We start from the raw sequence: 17,296 nt of genomic DNA, 5'->3' as shown, positions 1-17,296 counted from the left end.
AATATTGACAGCCTATTGAATAACAAGTAGGCTACATTCAATGTCTTTTACACTAAGCCTCGTACACCCTCTCAAAACCACCCCACAGACGCAAACAATGGTCATATCCACAAACACACGACACAAACATAGAGGGTAAGTAGGCTAATAATCATACACAATAGAAAAGGTGTCAGGTTTGCTTTGTTTTGTCACTTGATCTGGTCCAAGTCAGTGAGCACTGAGCAGTGATGAAAACACTATTCACATCCTATTTTTTTGACAGCTTAGCCTATGTAAAATAACAATAGCACACAATACGAATGAAAGTTTTTAATTGAAAATTGAGTGTAGTCTACACAGTAGGCCTACAGTAGATTAGAAAATTCTACTGCAGCCTACTGTAGGGGCCCCACTGGGGTCGGGATTCCACTGTAGACTACTTCTATGTTGTTTCAGTCAAACCAGTCTCCTTAAAATTACATAGCCTAGCCTTCTATGTTTACACACTCAAATATTAATAAATGTTTATTTTTACCTACAATATTTTTATTTTTTTCCTTTCTTGTTATGCTATGGGATTCTTTAAAAAATAACTAAATTGATAAATAAAATACGTCTTCTTCTTCTTCTCTAGTCTAAATCAAGCCTCGAAGAACTGGACAGAGGGAGGAAAACTAACAGGAATAAGAGAAACATAGGTGAGAGGTAGAATCCAAACATGTGGAGTGTATGTTCTCTTGCTTAGTCTTTGCTTCGTCTTCTCCGATGACTAAGCAAAGTAGGACACCTGGTGGTGTAACAGTCAGACACTACCGAACGAAATAGTAGACTAAAGGTGTTGCTTTTAAGAGGAACATTACCAGGCTTAGCAAATGAGGCCGTGCCTTTTATCAAGAAATGTTGTTTTATAAGATTCAAATAAAGGTGTAAACTTATCCTCACCATAGATTGGAGGGCTAGTTGTTAGCTGCACCTAAGGCTTAACCATTGCTTCAAGGAGGAGATAACGACAAATCAAAATGTAGAGCTCAGTTACCAGTTGCAAACAAACACGGAGGCTAAGGTTATATTTCACTTATGGGTTCATTTATGCAACCGGGCACTGGCACAGAACTTTTCACTGCATTCAAAAGTATAAGGAATTAAAGCTGGGGTGGAGGATTCTCGGGAGAAAATGGCAGTTGGGATAGAGATTCGAATCCAAATACCTCAACCGCTCCACTCTTTGGTCCCTCCCTGACAGGCTCTACAACAACAAAGTCGTGCCAAAGTGAATGGACAGTCCCAACAGCCGATAAGAACAGAGAATCGGAGCCTCGCTCTGATTGGTCAGAGTGTACAGCTCATGTTAACTTTGACCAATCAGAAATCATATACCCCAGCTTTAAGTGTCAGTTGTATAGTTTAATTCAATTGGAACTACTATATTGTTATTAAGAAAAACAACATCTTTATTATCAGTTTGTAGTATTAATCATGTGTTTTGCTTTTTATTACCCACAATTCATCACATGTATTTTTCAACAGTTGTGGCTGTAATACACTCCCGAACAAAAGCTTAAGACCGGGGGACAATTGCAAGTATTCGGAATTTGCGGTGGTTGATCGTAACCAAGTTGTAAGTAGAGCTTCAAAATGCCAACAGGCTGTTCATCAGCTGATCAAAAGTTGAAGACCATAGCCTTAAAAACTCAAAAATGCTAACAAAAAGTTTAAAAAAAGGACTCTGTAGTGGGTTAGGGCCCTAATTTGGGTGGAGGATCGGCCTGTGTCTCTGGCTCGGCGCAGGTGATTTTTTTTGTCCCATATACCCTCAGGATCTTTGAAGAAATGTTAAATGACTGTCTTACGGCGTCCCACCACTGCAGCGATTGCGCGTTGCGAGAGGCCTTGCTTGGGCAGCTCAACAATCCTGCTATGTTCAAAGACAGAAAGCCTTTTTGCCTTCGCCATCAGGAGGTCATGACATTGTGAATGTCTGACAGAAAATGACAATAAAAAAAGCCAGATTTTGGCGCAAATTTTAAGTTTTTAGGGCTATGGTCTTAAACTTTTGATCAGATGAAAATGACTTGGTTACGATCAACTATCGCGAAATGCAAATACTTGGAATTTTCCCCCGGTCTTAAGATTTTGTTCATGATTTGCTTGATCTCTAATAATCAAAATTAAAATGATTGTAATTCAATATAATGAAAGAAAATAAAGTTTCATTGAGGTCCTATGCATTTACAGTAATAGCACAGCAGACATTTCCCCCTTACTAAAATTATCAATGAGGGCTCATGTTCTGTTCCAAGTAAAACCTAGAAAGCAGTGTGACAGTGAGGCAGCATGTACAACACCATGGAACCGGACACTAACGCAGCTAAATAGAATTCAGCAATTTTAATATTGATGACTTCAATAAATGAATGTGTACTATCAAGTATTCTTTTGCTCACACACAAACCAGTGATCACAGTGTCCACATTCCTACATAAGAACATCTAGCTGTAAAACATTAATTTCGTCCATTACCTCCATGATTTAGGTTTAGGTATAGCCACTAAGACCATCTTGTTTCAAACGGTTAATGTTGGATTCCTTTTGCTCCAGTAATTATTTTAATTTCTTTATACTTTGGCTTTTCTTTTGCAACCAATCTATTGTAAATAATTTTTCAGCAGCTTTGAACTGTCAATCATCTGAGAAAATTGAATTTACAAATTGTATGTATATAACACAAGATGTCTTAGTAAGGTGTTGTACCACCATGCGTCACCCGAACAGCTCCAGTGAGCTTTGTCATTGATTCTTCAAGTCTCTGAACTCAACTGGAGGGAGATCACCAGTCACTTCAATGATAATCCTCTCATTTTGTGTTTTGATGATGGTTATGGAGAGAGCATTGTCCAAAGTCTCCCACAGGTTTTCATTGCAATCTGGTGACTGCAAGGGCCACACAGCATATGGTAAATGGACTTTATTAAATAGCGCTTTTTTCAGTTTGTCTCATTCAACCATTCACACAAAATCATATAGCCTACACAGACAGTAGCAACTACCACACAGGTTGCAAGCACACCATCGGGATCAATTTTGGGTTCACTGCCCAGGGACACTTCAACATGTGGCAGGAGGCGGGGGATCGAACCACCAACCCTGCAATCAGTTGACGACTGTTCTACCATATGCTTCACATTTTCAGACCCATCAACCATTCAGTGACACCTCTGGCTCTATGGATGGGACAACTGTAAAGCTTGAAGAGAGCCCATATCAGGATATAAATGTTTCATAGATGAAGGTGATCACTTAGAACAACGTTGTGTTTATTTGAAGCTTCTACCATCTGTTCTCCGACAATGAACCCTCTTTAGAACTCACTTAGACCTTTTCCTCTTGGCATTTGGCACACATTCAATCAATCAACTGGGCCTGTCCTGCATTTTCCAACATGCTACAGACGATAATTGCTTTATGCATACATATCAAATTAAAAAACAATAAATTACAATTAATCAATGTTATACCAACATTACTGATGTAAAAGCATACTGTTAAAAACACACCTTTCTGAGCATTAGTTATCCTTGTAATAGATGCATGAGTCAATCCGAGTTTGGTGTTTGGAATGTTTGCATTTAGATAATAGACTGCACTGGTTAAAGATGATTGTGGCACTTTTATGTGTAGGCCTATTATTAGATGGGTCTTTTTCAGTGTTTGAATACTCTAGTCCGGCTATTTATTGTGGTGTCTTCTGTAGGCCTAGTTGCATTAACTCCTGTTATGACATAGTCTTTCCCTCTCTAATCTATTTGAGGATTAGGCCTACTATTTATATGAATACTATAAATATTAATTTTTTATAACAATCCCACTCCCAGGTGTGGTATTACGCTTTGTGAAAATCAATAAATGTGACGTAATCGTGGGTGGGCGGAGTTTACGTCCAGGCACCATGGCTTCGGTTGGACCCGAGGTGAGTGTGAGAGCATTATCTTCACCGAGCTCGTTTAACTTACACACTGTTTTCCGGGTCTTGGGAAATGTGTTAGTCCCCGGCAGCCTCAAACCCATTTGTAGACAGTCGAATAGTCGGTGTCGGCCTGTCGTTTTGTCGTAAATTGCCCGCTGCCAGCCCGGAGCCTCTTGCTTTTGTGCTGGACCGGAGGGCAATTGAATGTGCAGGAAGATGCTGCGCCCCGGAACGTGAATGAACAGTCTGGGCGCGTTGGTTGCTACGCTCAGGAGTTTGCTCATACATGGTCCAGGCTCACGTCACTGTCCTGCTTCTGTCCAGCTTTAGTGGTACAAAATAAACTGCAGATAAATATGTATGCGTTTCTAGCAAGTACTATTCATGGTATCAACGGCATTGTCTGTCACCGGCTCGCTGGTCAATCATTTGTATCCTGCTGTTTAGCTAGCTGCTAGCAGCCGTGCTAGTTAGCAGACTGTGCACACTTTCTCAAATCCGCACAAAAAACAGATTCTAGAGATTAACATCTTCCCTAAATGAAAGAGCACACTCTCTGTGTAATTTCGAACATCACGGGGAAATGCTCAGAATGTAGTGTTCTTTTTCCTGCTGTGAAGTCTTTTGGCTACATGATGATTGATGCAGTCAAATGAAGACAACGTTGGCAGTGCTTCTTACAACCTCCCACTGTAAACATATGGCGCCAGTTCTTAAACCGGCTCTGATGCTTTTTAATGAGTATCATTTTATGCATTAAACTGTTATAAGAATTATTTTGCTGGTGGAGGGTTGTCTTTGTTGGCTGCTATGGCTTTTGTTCGGCATAAACCCTCCTCGGGCTAGCTTGAACAAGTTGCATCACTGTTCTGTTATTATTTCATCAGTAAAGATGAACTCACTGTACTGATCGTTTGATCTCAATGGCACATTACTGTGCGAATGGATCTCGATCGGACATTCAGTCTTTGTTTATTTTTTTTTATTTTCGAGAGATGGGGTCCAGTGTTGTTCGGCAGAGGTCGCTCGTACAGCGCTCAGGTAAGATCTGCTCATCAGCGCTGACTGAGAGCATCTTGGAGTGTGGCAAAGAAAGGTGTGAGGCAATGCCGCCACTTTCGTTTGTACTCATAACTTCGTAACGTGATGCATATTTTAAAGAGATACAATGGGTTTCCGTAAAGGGTCAGTTGACCTATTTAAATTGACCAAATACATTTCTCTACTGGTGCAGCTGTACAGATTTTGTTCTTATCTGTTCATAACGTTGATCATTTAGATTTTTAATTTTTTCAAATATGTGCCTCCTTTCCAATATAAGGAGAGGACTGAATATTGCGATTTTAAAAAACGACTACATGTCTTAACTATATGCCTGAAATAATACCTCAGTTAAAACTGGGCTACTTTCAGCCAAAAATAATAGGCTAGGCCTACTTAATAGTTAGCCTATACACATAATTGTCTGTGGACAGTGAAGTGGTGGAATGATGAGTCAAATGGCAAAAATTATAGTCATGATTATTATGTTGGTCAATATTAGAGGAGAAGTAAGTGATATGGTCCTTTTAGCTAGCCTAATTTCCTGTCAGTGACTGCAGTTAGCGGTCCCCTCCCTCATCCCTACGTCACAACCACATGAACGCGCAGTAGTATTCGTCAGATAGTGCCGCCATGGAGAGGAGAGCAACAAGTCATCATTCACGGGCACAGAGACCCGCCTCTTTATAGCGCTCTGTCTCCTGATTGCATAAAAACGAGCGGGATACTTGAAATGTTATCTGGCTATTACTTCAAAGCTGAATGACTGGGAGACCTGTGTTATGAACTGCACATATGGTTTCAGTGATTGCGGTATGGATATAAAGTGATCATTTAACACGTATATTTTAGGGCTGTCAAGCGATTAAAAAAAATGTATCTAATTAATTACAGGCTCTGTGATTAATTAATCTAAATTAATCGCATACTTATATGACACTTTTATGCCTGTTTATAAACAGCTGTATAGCCGACAAAAGTTTGTTTCTCTCTCTCTCACTCTCCGTCTCTCGTAACTTCTGTCTCCTCCCCTCAGCCAGGTTTCTACATGAAATGAAATTAGGAACTAGCGCCGAATTTTCTCAATAAAACAAGCAGACTGAATGTCTCCCACAACAGACAGCGCTGCACTGCCATAGATGCGCATAGCCTATGCCGACTCATTCATCATCGTCGTACTCATAGGCAAAAATATTTGCACACACACACACACCACACACGGGGCGGGTGTCCGTTTATGCGGGAGACGAGCTACAGGTGCAGCTGCGCACCACTTTTGCACCGGGTCAAAGGGCAATATAGACGTGCGATTAATCTGTGTTAATTTTTTTAATCGCGTTAATTTTTCTGTGATTAATTAATCGAAATTAACGCGTTAATTTGACAGCCCTAGTATATTTACAAAAAATATCACTTACACTCAACAAAAATATAAACGCAACACTTTTGTTTTTGCTCCCATTTTTCCTGAGATGGACTTAAAGATCTAAAATTCATTTCAGATACACAATATTACCATTTCTCTCAAACATTGTTCACAAATCTGTCTAAATGTGTGATAGTGAGCACTTCTGCTTTGCTGAGATAATCCATCCCACCTCACAGGTGTGCCACATCAAGATGCTGATCTGACATCATGATTAGTGCACAGGTGTGCCTTAGACTGTCCACAATAAAAGGCCACCCTGAATTTAACCCCTGCAATTGGCATGCTGACGGCAGAAATGTCAACCAGATCTGTTGCTCGTGCATTGAATGTTCATTTCTCCACCATAAGCCGTCTCCAAAGGCGTTTCAGAGAATATGGCAGTACATCCAACCGGCCTCACAACCGCAGACCACGTGTAACCACACCAGCCCAGGACCTCCACATCCAGCAGGTTCACCTCCAAGATCGTCTGAGACCAGCCACTGAGACAGCTGCTGAAACAATTGGTTTGCATAACCAAACAATTTCTGCACAAACTGTCAGAAACCGTCTCAGGGAAGCTCAACTGCATGCTCGTCGTCCTCATCGGGGTCTTGACCTGACTCCAGCTCGTCGCCGTAACAGACTTGAGTGGGCAAATGCTCACATTCGATGGCGTCTGACACGTTGGAGAGGTGTTCTCTTCACGGATGAATCTCGGTTTACATTGTTCAGGGCAGATGGCAGACAGCGTGTGTGGCGTCGTGTGGGTGAGCGCTTTGCTGATGTCAATGTTGTGGATCGAGTGGCCCATGGTGGTGGTGGGGTTATGGTATGGGCAGGCATCTGTTATGGCCGAAGAACACAGGTGCATTTTATTGATGGCATTTTGAATGCACAGAGATACCGTGATGAGATCCTGAGGCCCATTGTTGTGCCATACATCCATGAACATCACCTCACGTTTCAGCAAGATAATGCACGGCCCCATGTTGCAAGGATCTGTACACAATTCTTGGAAACTGAAAATGTCCCAGTTCTTGCATGGCCAGCATACTCACCGGACATGTCACCCATTGAGCATGTTTGGGATGTGCTTGACCGGCGTATACGACAGCGTGCACCACTTCCCACTAATATCCAGCAACTTCGCACAGCCATTGAAGAGGAGTGGACCAACATTCCACAGGCCACAATTGACAATCTGATAAACTCTATGCGAAGAAGATGTGTTGCACTGCATGAGGCAAATGGTGGTCACACCAGATACTGACTGGTTCTGAGTCCCCAGATCCCCAATAAAGCAAGAAAAATGCACATTTCAGAGTGGCCTTTTATTGTGGACAGTCTAAGGCACACCTGTGCACTAATGATGTCAGATCAGCATCTTGATGTGGCACACCTGTGAGGTGGGATGGATTATCTCAGCAAAGCAGAAGTGCTCACTATCACACATTTAGACAGATTTGTGAACAATGTTTGAGAGAAATGGTAATATTGTGTATCTGGAATGAATTTTAGATCTTTAAGTCCATCTCATGAAAAATGGGAGCAAAAACAAAAGTGTTGCGTTTATATTTTTGTTGAGTGTACTTCTCCTTTAAGACCATTACTCATTTACTTTGTAAATATCCTGCTTAATTTATGGATATAAATATATATAACAAACTGTCTTTTAATTATCAACATGAAGTAAGCCTTTGACGCTTCTTGAGCTCCTGCACCAGCGTCGGGGGCGACACCAGTTTGTATACGCTGCCATATTGAGGAATACAGAGTTGTTTGGTGTGATAGGCTTAATAAACTGTGTCCAATAATTTGGCAACGGCTTGAATTTTAACCAACAATAAATTATATGAAAAAGTTGCGCACTATAGCTTTTAAAGCAGATAAAAGGTGGGATTCCAGAAAGGTTTCTCTTCTGAGACCTGTCTTATGAACCTCACACACTGTATATGTGATTGCTGTATGACTATAGAGCGTAACACGTATATTAACAAACATATATCGCTTAGCTGACAGACCGTTATCTTTATCTTAAGGACAGAGGAAGGTTAGCTAAGGCTAACCACCTGTTCTTTCTGCATTAGTTGGAGAAAGAACAGACGAAGACTTTTCTTGGTCGGAAGCTGTAGCAGTTATTCACTCATTTTGACTGTACCAAACTTACTGCCACCTTTCCCTCTGCTCGGCTGCATTCAGCGTTCATTTTCAATCGCTCATTTTCCCTGGCTAGCTAGAACTCAAACTTGCTATGTAGGAGCTACGTACGTTGCGTTAAGTTACACACTGCCCTGTGCCTTGAAGGAGCTACGTATGCTGCGTTACGTTACACACTGCTGTATTATTTTAATGAGCTCTACTTAGAAAATATATTTTTTAAGGAAAGGTAGCTTTTAGCTGCGCTCATAGTTTTGGTAGGGTTTTAGCAACAACACTGATAACGGAAGGTAAAAGGTACAGCTTGTAGAATTTATTGGCATTTTCAGAACATACTTGTAGAAATGTAATATATTAGCTTATACAAGTAGTATAATCACTTGAAAATGTGTTATATTTTTTTAATTGCCTTTTAGAATGAGCTTTTTGCTACAAACTGTATGAGCTGGGCGTGCTGCCATGTTGCACCGACATGATTCTGTGTCCGCAAGAAATGCACCTGCTGGAAGACGTACTACAGAATTAATAACTAAATACATCTTCACATCATTAGTTCATATTGTGGAAAGATTGGATTATGCCATCTTTAGTAACTAGCTTCTGGTCCATTAAGGCCACAGTAGCTTTTGTAAATTTTCCGAAAGAGAGGGGTTAGCTTTAGTGAGGGAACATTGCGATGTAGAATTCACAAATAGATGCTGTTAAATACTCTGTTATTAGTCACTTTACTTATTTTTAAGAGAGGGGCGAAAGCGTACTTACACAAGACAAAACTAGAGCATCTTTTTGCAAAACTGAATGTGACAAGATAATAATTTTACTTTCATCACCTTGTCTTGCTAATCATAAGCCAAAATTGTAATTAGTATTAAAATTCTATGAATAGCACTGCCCTACCTATCAAGTCCTTGTTGCGGACTGTTACTGCTTGAAATGACCAACTGTAGTAATTAGGGGTGTGAACGTTTACAAAAATGTCTAACCGTGTACACGACGGAATTTTTTTCGTGTACACGGTTAACCGTGACATCATTGTCCTTGTGCGCCCACCGCCTTGTAAGCGCGGGCACACACACATACGCGTTCGCCTTTCATGTGTTGGCCGTCATTATCGCCCTTTGTTAATTTCCTGATTAATATAGCCTATCGCTTTCTACATGTCCACATTTATGAGGGTGAACAGGTGTTATAAAGTTCGGGCTACTTACGCGCGTAATTCACTTCAACCGGGTAACTTTAATCTTTAGGTTATCTTCCATCACTCGTCCGTGGCTGTTACTCGAGCCAAGCACGGCGCCTCCCCGCGCGTGTGTGTTTGCGATTATACACAGTAAAATCAATAAATGCGTGTCTCCAGAACATATTTAAAAACTTTGAAAAAAAGAACATTTAAAATTTGAAGATTTTTTTTTAAAAACGGTTTTCGTTTATTGATTTTTCCTAAACGGTTATGATTTACTAAACGGTTAAACGTGTACACGTGTACACGTGCACACCCCTAGTAGTGATAGCAGTTGGCCCCAGTTTGAACACACTTCATTTGCATTTTCAAGAAAGAGAACATCTGGCCCCCAAGAGGCTGAACATTAACAGGAAGTCCTGTCAGAGTAAATGTGCAGTACCGACCTTAATGTTTAACAACACCCCACCATAAATGACCCAATCCTCCATTCCAATAATGATCATATTTGAATTACAAAAGGTATAGATTTCAACTATTGGTAAGGTAGTATTATTAACTACAGGGCTCTCGTATAGCTTTGCATAACATCGTACAGGTGTTTCTAATTTCCTGGTCACTCGGTGTACAGTGTCTATATGGTTTCCATTCAGGACAGGAGGCATGGAGAGACAAGAGGCTTGGTTGAATGACAAGCAATGCTGTGGGCTCAGAGCATGCAGTTGAAAGTACATTGTTGAGGTAAAATGGCAGTTATTGGCCTGTGACAGTTACAACCAAGTTATTTGCATGTCCTATCAGACATCTCCCTAGACTGCAATGGGTATGATGGTGCTTCCACATAAGTAGCAATTATTTTCTCACAATTATTATTATTATTATTATATCATCAAGATTATCAATTATACCCTGCATCAAGAACAATTGATGTTAAGCAGTTGCTTGATCCAGACTTCCTAATAATCAAGAAAGGTTGGGCAAAAGAGTACCGTACATACATAAGAATCCCAATTCTTATCTTCTACAACTCTGAACAATTCAAAGATTCAATTAACGGAAAAGGCATAACTGAGCAGAAATGGCACAGTGCAGATGGGTGTGCCGCTAGGGTTATCAGTAGTTTATCTTTAAAAAAAGGCAAGGGTTTGTGCACAACCTCCACACATTGTCTAATCTTACTAAATGTCCAGTCAACTTTGACCAGGTTAATAAAATGATCCAATCTGTAGCCCATGTTATAGTAAAAGACCCACATTGTGTAGTGTCCTGTCTTAGCAGGGCTCCAGACTAACCTTTTCATTGGTTGCACTGGTGCTTGTAACTTTTATATCTACTAGATGCAGCAGCATGTATCTTTGAGTGCCCCCAATATTTTAATAGTACATGATAAAGTTAAGGTGCACTGGTGCAACCAGTGAAAATATCTAGGTGCACTCCACGGATATTTAGGTGTATAAAAACAGCTGCACTTTTAAGATCTGCTTATTTTTACCTGTCTGGTTTTATTTTGTAAAGCAATTCAGTAGACTGAAATATTGAGTGAATCATAAAGAATGCTTTGCATCAGAGTCAGAAATTGGGTAAAAGATGCAATCATTTTAAAGGGTTGAATTTTAACTCTGTACACCAATGGGTACCCGACTCCAATTAATTAGTTAATTAATGTCAACTGCAGAAGTCACATTCTCTTTCTAATTCACATCATGTGAATCATTTCTGTCTATCAACTATATTCGTGACTCGGGACCTTCAGTAGCCTGGCTCATGACGCTTGTGAAAAATAAAGTATCAGATTTAGTGGGCTACAGCTTTATTTGTTTAAAATACAAAAGAACTGTACAGAATAAAACTAAAGATGAGGATTATACTATTCTTAGGCTTTAATTGTAGAGGGCTTCAAATTTACTTGATGCTGGCACTCCGGGAAAGGCCATGAAAAAAAAAAAAACATAAAGCATTGACCATAAATCTTAATGAAGGCTGTAAGGTTTTGGGACTTTGTCATTGACAAAACTGTTGGTCAAGGGCAGGTCACAGAAAAGGTCATAGAGGTTACCAACATGGTTAGGAATGTTATTCTGGGGAACATGGAAATCTGGATGGGCATTCAAAGAAATTTACTCAATTGATTGTGAAAATTAAAAACATTAAATCATTAGTTCTTCCATATTAAAACATTTATATGGTAGACTATACTGCTTGTTTTTACTCGATGACATCTTCATTCCAAGAACTTCTAATCCAACAAAAATCCACTTTGACAAGGCAGTTAACAGTGAGCCAACGCTACGGTGCTCTTAAACATAATTTAGCCTTGTATGACAGGGTCATGGACATGGCACATTTTTCTGAGTGGTAAAGGACCTAACGTTACTTTATCCAATAACAAAATGATCAATATCCGTTCATCGTTTAATCATGCCCATCCCTAATCCATACCATAATGTGTGGCAATCTTGCCAGCAGTTGCTATCAGATGTCATTGCAAATCAAAACTGGGCATCAACATCTATAATCTTTCCATTATGCAAAAACACACCCCAGTTTTATTTTTAAGATTATGTGATTTAGCACAGTTGTTATTAACCCTGTGTTTGCTGGGACTAAAAATAAATTTCTGTGATGGAGGTGAAGGGATTATTCTCACATTATGTGATGTCACAGAAAGAGAAATGTAGGGTTAGACAGTGAGACCATAAAACACTCTTTCTGCCTTTTCTCAGGCTAGGATGAACCAATTTCAATTTTTTTTGCACATTTATACTACATAGGATCTCAGAATTCTATACACCTTCATATTCCCACCGATGAAATAGGCCTTTAAGTACTGACAGAAATGTGTCCCCACTCCTCACCTTTGAGAATTGAAAACTGACAAATACTTGCAATGTAGTTAGGCTAGTTCTCCACTTCATGTATTGTACCCAGAGTCAAAGCCATAGGAGGCAGCAGCAAATACAAAGTAATGGGACGAAGACACACCCTGCGTTCCAATACCCGTTCAACATGCCCTTGTTCACTTGCCCTGGGCACTTGCCCTCGGGGGAATCCCCACCGCCATCTTAAGTGTCGTTCCAATTGTCTGGAAACTGAAGTGAACTTCGTGATATAGACCCTCGGAGGGCTGACTGATCGAGTGAACATCCATGTTCACTCCGAGGTGGATATCACCCACAGTGCATTGCAGTTCGTCTTCTTTTTCTTCTCCTTTTATTTTCCGGTAGACTGTATGCTTTTAGGGACATCGCGGCCACCTGCAGGACAAATATATATATAAATATATTCCAAAACGCCTCAATTAGCCTATCCTATTTCCATAGGAACAATCTAGTGAATGTATTGCAGTTTACACATTGCTGCTATAACACCGATGGCTGCCAATTAGGGGACTAGTTAAAACAAATGTTGTTGGTTGAAACTAACATAAATAAGAAAATATGTTGGAGCAAACAATTTATTTATGTGTAAGTAACAATATCTTGATAATCTGAGTTACCGTGTCGAAATTCAATGTTTTTTATGCTATGGAAATGGCTTTCTGCAATATAGGCTACCTTAGCAGAACGTTATAATTCTCTATTATTTGCATTCAGAACTACCTATGTAACTGACGGTCCATTGCGAGTACTAGGGCAAGTGGGTTCCATTTAAATCCTCCGCTCCTCCCCCGCCCAGTCTCCCTCCGCACTCCAAGTTCCCTCCGTGCAACGTATGCTGTTACGTCATACCAAGGGCTGAGGGTAAATGAACGAGGGGAAGTGCAACTACTATTGGAATGCAGCTACAGTGTTGCTTTTCTATTTCCTTATTTACCCTCTTTTCCACCAACGCAGTTTGAAGGCTGGTTTGGAGCCAGTTACTAATCTTGAACCAGTTATTGTGTTCCAACAGAAAAATAACCAGCTCTCAGCCAGGAAAACTGGTCCAAAGCGGCACCAAGTATTTGCTGGTCTGGAACCAAGAACTCATTGTCTGGGTGTGGGACTATCATGACCAACCAGACCAATTAAAACTCTGTTACCACTTTAAAAATTGCAGATGGGCAGCACAAATACGATGGACCAGTCGTGTATGGATGCATGAAGGGTAGCAAAGAAAAGCAAGGAGCAATACAAAAATACACTATGGTCTTTTTACGCTGTTGTTGTTGTTGTTGTTGTTGTTTTTATTGTGCTTGAAGTTGGGGTCGGCGTTAGCACGAACAGCTGATTGCGCTAGAAGAAAAGTTCAAAATAAGAATTGCAATGACCAAAGTCATTAGGATGTGTCCTCTGGAGACATGAATATACAGGGTAATCCATCCAATAGTTGAGGTGTTTTAGTCAAAACTTAAAGGACTGGTTTGGAGAAAATTATTTTGATGCTAGAGGAAAAGCCGTGGGTTCACCAAACCAGTAGGTTTCATTCTCCATGAACCACAAATGTCTTCTGCAAAATACAACACAATCCATGCAATAGTTGTTGAAATATTTCAGTGTTGACCAAAGTGTTGGACTGACAAATACGCTGACATTGCCTTTTCTAGTGCCATGCTGGTAATGTGCAGAGTCCAGGACTGTTGGCATGGTTTCAGACAAGGCCTTGTCTATCATCTGCTTTGCAGCAACATTTTGGCCTTGATTACATAAACTTAAAATGTCTGGTCCGTCTCTTTGTTGTGTAGTTTCAAATCTGTACAATCATCATGTACATCAACTCTGTAACAGTGCAAAACTACATTAAAGCTGGGGTGGCTTTGGGGAGAAAAGGGCAGAGTTGGGATAAGAGATTTTAATCCAAATACCTCAACCGCTCCACTTGTTCTCTTTGGTCCCTCCCCTATGGCCCCTCCCTGACACGCTCTACACCAACAAAGTCGTGACAAAGTGAATGGACAGTCCCAACAGCCAATAAGTACAGAGAATCGGAGTCTCGCTCTGATTGGTCAAAGTGTACAGCTCATGTTAACTTTTTTTATTTTTTTATATTTTTATGCTTTATTGATAGTGTAGAGACAGAGTTGAAATGGGGCAGAGAGGGGAGTGACATGCAGAGAACGACCGCGGGCTGGAATCGAACCCGGGTCCGCTGCTGGCCGAGGCCCATGGGGGGGACGCCCTAGCAACTGAGCTAAGGGCGCCCCCTTTAACTTTGACCATCAGAAATCACATACCCCAGCTTTAACTCTTGAGTCCTGATAGAGGCTGAAAATTAATCACACATTTGTTTGTGTTATTTAAATGAGTTTTATATCATAGTGTTCCAGGCCTAATGTGTTCTTGTTTACAGGATGAGACAAACTATCTGTATAAAACTGTACTTTACATTTTTCGTTGCTTTCCTCTGATCTTGTATACAATGTCTAGCTGACTTCTCCATTGAGTCCTGAAAGATAAACCGGAGACTGTATGAGGAGGACCAGGTTCTTTGTCATTGTTTAGTTGTGAAACCTGAGTAGCCATCAATCTACATCAGCATTCCTGTGATGATGATTCACTTTGGAAGGTGACTGTACCTTTCTGATTATAAGTTAATTGTTTAAGTCATTATTAAGCAAACATGTCAAATTTTTGCTAGTTCCACCTCCTCAAAGTTGAGGAATTGCTTTTTCTCTTATTTATATCATTACGCTTTGGACTGTTGGACGGAGAAAGCAGGTTGTTTGAAGACCTCACAGTGAGTTCTGGGAACTTTGGACAGGCATTACAACAGTTTTGATAACATTTTGTAATGGATTGAAAAGTAAAAGTAGGCTATAGAAGAGACTACATGAAATGAAAAGCTCTGACAACAATGGAATGCCTTTGTAAATATGGTTCATACTAAGTTGGTATTGTACGTTTACGTTCATTCAGTTTGTACTGGCCACCAATGATCTGGTCTGGTCATTTGCTGGTTGCTTTTGGAACCTTTTTCATTCTTTTTCCTCAATGTAAGCTTTGTCTGTGGATATCTGTTGCATGGCCTGCCTGGCAGCGTTGCATTTGCACTGGCTCAGTGGAGACTACAGACAGACATTCCTGTTGAAAGGTTCAGATTTGGCCTGGTGTCCACGGTCTGTAAAACGTCTATCTCCTCAAGCTCCTCCCTGACATCCGGTTTGCTTTTTGGTCTTCGGCTCCTCTACCTTGTAACATTTCCCTCCTTTTTCTGTTGGTGCCCCTCCCCCACAAAAAAATTTAATTTACCCAAAAAAGGGACTGAAGGCAGCAACAAACAATTCAATACGAATACCATTAATAATTGTTGAAAGAAGTATCAGAATTACATTAACATTAAAAGAAAATCAGTGAGTGATTCTTAATTTTTAACCAATATTAAGACTGTGGTGTGAAATAAGCCTTGGAGAGTATAGTGTTTCTCATTATAGGGATTTTGCTATCAATATTGACAGTCTCTATTCATATAGACAGTCATTTTAGCGTGTGTCTGTTCCAGTGGATATCTGTGGCAATGAGGTCTTCCAGTGTAAAGAAATGGAGAGGTGTAAGAGTTAGAAGTGACTGAGCATGCTCTGTGGAGAACCTCTGAAGAGGAGGACCGACAGAGGGAGCCACCAGGTCACATGACCGTGCATGCGGGGAAAGAAAAGGAAAAGAAGGAACAATCTTTTCGGCACATTCTCTTTCCCTCTCTCCGTCCTCCCCCTTCCCTCTCTCTCTCTCTCACACTCAACCCCGCACACACTCCCTCTCTGACGCCTTCTTCTCCTCAATGGAGGCCATGAGAAGAAAGCAGGTATGATGCTTCCTGGAGGCACACAAGGGGAAAAGACATGTTAGCTTTATACTCTTCACCCATGGTTGGCTTTGAATGGTCTGAAGAGAATCATAGCGTAGTCTTGCTTCTCAGAGTAAAAGTTAACAATCAATTAGTTTGAGCTCTTGCTGTCTTCTAGTCGAGATGGTTTCTCAGTTTGTCAGATGCTCTTCTGGACACAGCCACAGCTTTGTCAGCAACTGACTGCTGTTAATTCATGAAATCGAGGACTAAATCTCGAGGAGCAATGCTGCTGTTCTTTTTGGTAGCATTGCTGCTGTATTAAAGGAAGATTTAAGTGTGGCATGTTGGATCCTGTTGTTGTTGGAGAGTCGGTCCTCGCGGATTAGCACAACAGCTGTATTTAAGGTGATCACAGCATGCCGGGAAATATGATGTCACACTTGATTAATGATCTGAAAATGACCATAAGAGTAGAGTGGGAACTCCTGGATCAAATGTCCTTTTGTCATGCCTTTTTTTCTTTAACTCTGTGTGTATCATGTTTCATGGTCAGTTTGAAATTAATATAAAGCTGTGGTGACTGCTATGCTTATCAATCCAAAGGATGCATGTTTGGCTGCAATGTGAGCTTTCATGTTTGCCGGTTGCAGGATGTGATCTTCTGAACAGCTTTCTGACTGGTTGGGGGTCAGACCTTGCATGTCTTGATCAGTTAGTTTGCAAAAATAGCCACTGGGCTGTTAAATTATTGGCATGTCTGGATTTCATTTGGGATTCATGAAGTCTCAGTTTTAAATTACTTTATTTAAATTGTATTTAGACAATATACAGGAAACAAGGGGGATAAATAACATGGGAA

The 17,296-nt window shown here is 40.5% G+C and overlaps 1 protein-coding gene across 2 annotated transcripts in view; it reads left to right on the top strand.

Annotated features, from left to right (window-relative positions):
* The first annotated feature begins 3,923 nt into the window (after positions 1–3,923).
* The window catches only part of ehmt1b (euchromatic histone-lysine N-methyltransferase 1b), a 34,368-nt gene continuing 20,995 nt past the window's right edge, over positions 3,924–17,296 (top strand). The window contains exon 1 of one of the 2 annotated variants that reach the window (XM_080047210.1): positions 3,924–3,949. In XM_080047210.1, the coding sequence (XP_079903336.1) occupies positions 3,929–3,949 (21 nt within the window). In that variant the 5' untranslated portion in view covers positions 3,924–3,928. Of the gene's footprint in view, positions 3,950–16,404; positions 16,453–17,296 lie in introns of those variants that run through there. The other variant, XM_080047211.1, reaches the window with a different exon arrangement.

This window comes from Ammodytes marinus, assembly GCF_949987685.1.
Source record: "Ammodytes marinus genome assembly, chromosome: 18".
NCBI lineage: Eukaryota > Metazoa > Chordata > Actinopteri > Uranoscopiformes > Ammodytidae > Ammodytes > Ammodytes marinus.
Note: the sequence above shows the minus strand (reverse complement) of the source record. Positions and strands in the feature narration are given on the sequence as shown.